Source organism: Micromys minutus (genome assembly GCF_963924665.1).
Source record: "Micromys minutus genome assembly, chromosome: 7".
NCBI lineage: Eukaryota > Metazoa > Chordata > Mammalia > Rodentia > Muridae > Micromys > Micromys minutus.
In genome coordinates, this window is record NC_137976.1 from 35700548 (window position 1) to 35706848 (window position 6301).

Consider the following 6301-nt stretch of genomic DNA (forward strand, 5'->3'; position numbering starts at 1 on the left):
CTGCTCTTGAGGTTACAGCACCTGGGATAAAGGAGCAGATAAATGAGGCAGGCAGCAGACTGCAATACACGACTTTCTTCAACATCATACAATTTATACTATGAGTGTAAGAAGGATTGTATATTCTACCCATGAGTAGAATATACAATCATAGGACAAGCCTCACAATGAGCCTTGACAAACAAGCCATACTTAGATGAACCACATTTTCCATAGAGATATATAAACAAACAACATTAGCAAGTTGAGTTTTGATCAATAATCTGAGGGAAAGTCACTCTTATCCATTGAGAGGAGCACAAAAACACATTCCAAAAACAATTCTGATCTGAAAAAACCAACGTCATGAGACTCTTGTCTTCATTGGGGGGGGGGGGGGTTCTTACAAGCATTCGGAATTTCCCTCACACAAATCTAATTTTGGGCCATGTTCCACCACTGTATAATAGTGTGACGTGATTGTATAGAACAAAAACTTCTTCTAGACATCAGACACCATCAAATTAAAAGTATGGGTTAACTTTCCAAGTTGTTTGTCTGGAGAATTCCTTAGAAATCCCCCAATATGACAAGGCATTGACATTATTCTTACATACATTTCAGAACTTGATGATGGGCTCCTCCATCAAGGAAGATATATACTAGTGTCATAGGACATGAAGAAATAACGCCAATGCCAGCTTGGAAACTTCATCCCTACTGACTTGCCTTTATAGGGTTGGAAGGCTTTATGTTACCAGGGGAGGAAAACTAAGTAAGAGTCTTACCCAGCTTTGAACTCTAAAATCCAGAACAACAGGTCTGGCAAGTTGTGTCCTCTGGAGCAACAGTGTCATGAATAATATAGGAATAAGTACTGCCTGAAAAAATTTTAAACCCATTCTATGAAACAGGGTTCATATCTACTCCTGTTAATTGGGAGAAAATCAGCTAGGTTATAAACTCTAGGAAAGAGCTTAATACTATTATTCTATTAAATGGGCATAGCATCAAGCCTAATCCATCAGCAAAACCAATGCCTATAAATTAGTTCATCTCTAACCACATCAGAAAGGCTTCTTTTTACAGTAAATGATGATTAATACGAGAAACACACAACTTCTCAACATGCAGAGAATAGAAGAGTGCTCAGCTTTTCATGGGACGCCTATATCACATTCTTTCAGCCCAGGGCTCAATGATCATCACTGCAGAAGTCGAAAGATTGTAATATCCAAGGGATAAGGGCATCTTCAAAGAAACAATATTTGTTGAGCATGACAGGGTCATTGTACACATAATCACACAGAATCTATGACTGCATATATCAAGACCTTCACAAGAACAAGCCAACCAGAAAGCCAGATTGGATGGGTGTCATTATTTTATTAAGTTCTACCTTTAGCTAAGAAGTTATTTCCAACTGAAAGCTGATGGAGAAAGGACAGTGAGTTTTCTTCGGGGATGGAGTACCATAAAAGATACCCATACCCCAGCACATATTTCTAAATCTATGTACATATAGGCTTGCTAGGTGGACTCAGTGAATTTAAAGAAAGAAAGAAAGAAAGAAAGAAAGAAAGAAAGAAAGAAAGAAAGAAAGAAAGAAAGAAAGGAAGGAAGGAAGGAAGGAAGGAAGGAAGGAAGAAAGGAAGAAAGAAAGAAAGAAAGAAAGAAAGAAAGAAAGAAAGAAAGAAAGAAAGAAAGAAAGAAAGAAACATGAGTTTGGAGGAAAAATGGCAGTAGTGGTGAACAGGAAAGGAATTGTTGAAGAGAGATTGAGATTATACTTAATGAATAAATATACAGTACATGCATGTGTATATCAGTAAAAAAATTTTGTTTCTCTCCTCTCAGTAAATATATCACCTTGAGGACTTGGCCTGATAGTATACCATTATATATCAGAGTTTAGGGAGGTTATGGTAGATTAGAAGGTTAGACTTGGATCTACAGTAAGATCCTGTCTCAAAGAAAATTTACAAGGTTTCACAAATTTCCAGAAATAATGTAGAAAAGCAATGTGGCAATGTGTTAAATATTAATTTATTTTATTCGGCATAAAAAAAACAAATGATATTTTAATGTGATACCATCTTAAGTTTCAATACATGTACAAAGAAGTTTGAATATATGTATAATGATTAAATTAAGTTACAAAGATTTCCTAAAGATATTTGTCCATTTGTTAGTTCCATTCCACATTCTGAATCTTAAAGCACATTACTGTTATGTGTATAGACTCTGTTTGGCAATTGCATAGTAGAGCTCCTTAAATCCATCTAATATTACCCATTGATCTAACTTTCCCACTAATACCATCGTCTAATCCCACAAGCCTCCAGTAACCATATTCGACTCTCACATCTGTGAGATCACAGACCTAGACTCCAAAACTGACTCCAGGCAGCCCTTGGCATTCTCTGTCCCTGGCTTCCTTCACTTGAGAGATGCTATAATTGAGTTTTCAATGTATAATATAGTTTTATATAAAGAATTATATAAATTATTTTATCTTGTAGCTAAAGAGCTCAGAAAAGAAAAGAAAAGAAAAGAAAAGAAAAGAAAAGAAAAGAAAAGAAAAGAAAAGAAAACCTGTTCTTTCACTACCTACAAATTCACTCTGGTTATCTTCTGACACATAAGTATCACAAGGAACATAATGTCAGAATTGTTTCAGAAAATGGATCCAGGGGATGTAGTCAGACTCACTGTAGGTAGTGAATGAAATGAATGTGATTTGGGTTAATTTAGCTAGCCTTCCCCCTTTGTCCAACAAATACACATTACTTTAAATATGTTTGCAACTTCATGAGATTTGGATATTTATATCCACTGCAATTCTCTATCAGTGCATGTAAAATAAGAGATGATGGTAGATTTGAGTGTGGGACAAATCAAGGTCATCTACAAGATGACTATAGTCAGAGGTGTTGGAATTACCTTTAAAATCGTACTCATTTATCTTCAGACCATCTCCAATTAACTTTTGGGTTCACTGGTGATTCCCTACAGAAATACCCAATGTCAATGCCAATAACTCCCTGTAGAATCACCAGAATTTTATTCTTCACTGAAGCTATTGTAACTAACATCACTGACCCATGCATAGAAAGTTGTCCTAGATTTTCAAAATCTATTCCCCAATGTTTTAAAGACCTGTTATTTATTCTTAATTCCTTAAAACTAAGAAACATCATGTAGAAAGGCAACCATATAAAATGGGTGTCTGGGAGCTCAAAATATGAGGGTGGATTTTAATTGAATTAAAAACATGAAGCAATCCAGGTTTTAAAAAAAAACACTTTAGTGTTTTTATTATTTCCACATTTTATCTACTTAATTTTCAGGTATCTCTCAACTGAATATATCCTGACAAGATATAAAGAGACAGTTAATGGGTCAATCAATCTGAGTTCAAAAGTTTATTCGTTTCTAAAATCTTTTCATCGGTACTAAAGATTCCCTCCAGTTATCTTCTGCCTCATAGTATGACAAGGAACATAATGTCAGAGTTGTTTCAGAAAATGGATCTGTAAGGTTAGACTTATCACTACAGTTTATCAGCAAATATCCAGGTAAGATATTAATGACCTTGTCAAATAATTTGAGTATGTACAGTAAAATAAATTTCTGATTTAAGTTGTATTTTATACTGAAGAAGAGAAAATGAATTTTCACTTGTTTTGTTCTGATAAATCCTCTAAGTAAGAGGTAGCTATTGATAACAACATAAATATTTCCAGTTGATTTCTCATTATGTTGTGGTAAAATAACAAAAGATAGTAATTTTATAGTTCTTCAAATATCTTTCTGAAATAGTTTAAGTCAAAGGAATATTGTAAAAATGTTATAGATCTAAAATAAAAATTATTATTTTATTCATTTGTGTATATATTTTAGTATGACATTACAGACATTATTATGTGTGAATGAGTAGCAAAAATGTCAAGTTTCCTTTATAAGAAATACCAGTTAAATACAAATCAAAATGTGATTTTAAGAAAAATGCATTTTGGAAAATATAAAATTCTAACCTAAGTACCATTGCTGCAGCATGTCTGTTCTAGTGCATAGACGGCCAATGTTCTAAGTTCCATTGCTGCAGCATGTCTGTTCTAGTGCATAGACGGCCAATGTTCTAAGTTCCATTGCATCAGTATGGCTGTTCTAGTGTATAGACAGCCGATGTTATGTACAGAGTCTGAATGTGTCAAGTGCTTAAATGTTTTTAAACAAGCTGTATGCTTGTTTTAAACTATGAGTTAATTAAAGTCAAATAATTTTTAAATGAAAATATATGTAGAATGACTACTATGTGCTCATCTCAAAATGTTCTACCTCTAGCAATTGAAATAATTACATTCTTCTTTAATGCTCACAGTGTTCCTGCAGCAGAAACATTACATTATTATACTGGCCACACTATGACAGTAGAAAGTAAATTGGAGAGAATGTTAAATTCTAAAATACAGCTGACTAGAAATAAATGACCTTATAAAGTTAAAAAATTAGCTAAGTAGAAATTGTCCAAAAAATAAAAATAAAAAATGAAGGTACTGATTTCTTCTGAATGACATTGAGATATGTAAATTGGACATTTAAAATAAGCAATAATTATACTGTGAATGGACACTTTGTCATGGAGTTTCATGTTAATTATATCTATAAAATATGTAAAACTAGACCAATTGAATACTTAGGAAATGACAGAGCAGTCGCTTCACTGGAAGCTTGTCAGGTGAGATGAGAGTAGGAAGCTATATTAAAAATGAGTATAAAATGAGTATAAAAGATTTTTAGCCAAGAAGATACAAAGAGGCTTTATACTCTTACCCTGCTTTATAGGATACACTTTTCTGTAAATATCCAAATGTGACTTTATCTAGATAAATATAATCTGAAGAAACTTGGTTTTTTTTTTCTAAACTCATTCTGATTCTGTGTAGATTTTTTTAAAAAGAATTCCACTAGTTGTAAGAAATGGCTTGTTTTCAACCATACTTTGATCCCATAAAACAACACTGAAAATGATGTTTTCCCAGAGAATGTTGTTAGAAGAATCTCTCAAGTTGGAGAATAATAAATTACACACCATGGCTTTGAATGCTGGTACAGGTTGGCTCTTACACTAAAGCTTTCCAGTACAGGGGTTTCTCGGACAAATCTGCACATTTCTTTATGCAGAGTCTACTAGTAACTTGTCATGGTGCATGAGCTATTCTTCATTCTCTGCTCTTCTAGAACAGAGAAATATGATGATGTTCTTCTGTACATTAGTATTGTAATTAGAGCTTGGTAGTGAAATATATTTTTCTTTTAAGTGCAATCAAATGACTTTATAATATTGTCTCAGCACAGATCAGGAATGGTGAAGACAAATCACTCTTTGACAAAAGAGTTCATCCTCATAGGATTTACAGATCACCCAGACCTGAAGACACTTTTGTTCCTGATGTTCTCCACCATCTATCTGGTAACCATGGTGGGGAATCTTGGGCTGGTGGCCTTGATCTCCATGGAGCCTCGTCTCCACACACCCATGTACATCTTTCTGGGCAACCTGGCTCTCATGGACTCCTGCTGCTCCTGTGCCATCACTCCCAAGATGCTACAGAACTTCTTTTCTGTGGACAGAAGGATCTCTCTCTATGAGTGTATGGCACAGTTCTATTTTCTCTGTCTTGCTGAAACTGCAGACTGCTTTCTTCTGGCAGCCATGGCCTATGACCGCTATGTGGCCATTTGCAACCCACTGCAGTACCACACCATGATGTCCAAGAAGCTCTCCATTCAGATGAGTATAGGTATATTTATAGCTGGTAACCTGCACTCCTTGATTCATACAGGATGTCTATTACGATTAAATTTCTGTAAATCTAACAAAATTGATCACTTCTTCTGTGATATTCTTCCCCTATATAGGCTATCTTGTACAGACCCATTTATCAATGAACTAATGATATATATTTTTTCAATGCCTATTCAAGTCTTTACCATTACCACTATCTTGGTCTCTTACTTCTGCATCCTTTTCACTATTTTCAAAATGAAATCTAAGGATGGGAGAGGAAAAGCATTTTCTACCTGTGCATCCCATTTTCTTTCTGTGTCAATATTCTACACCTGCCTTCTCATGTATATTGGACCATCTAAAGATAGTAATAAAGACATACCAGTGGCTGTGTTTTACACAATAATAATTCCTTTATTAAACCCTTTTATTTATAGCTTGAGAAATAAGGAGGTAGTAACTGCTGTTAAAAAAATTATGAAAACTTATATAATTTTTAAAAATTCTTCAGCTTCCAAAGCGCATTAA

General features: G+C 34.3%; 1 protein-coding gene across 1 annotated transcript; it reads left to right on the top strand.

Annotated features, from left to right (window-relative positions):
* Positions 1 to 5347: 5347 nt before the first annotated feature.
* On the top strand, positions 5348 to 6301 carry LOC308422524 (olfactory receptor 5K17; the record flags this gene model as incomplete). Its single annotated transcript, XM_080919162.1, has 1 exon — positions 5348 to 6301. The coding sequence occupies one exon, from the start codon at positions 5348 to 5350 to the stop codon at positions 6299 to 6301; it is 954 nt and encodes a 317-aa protein (XP_080775288.1).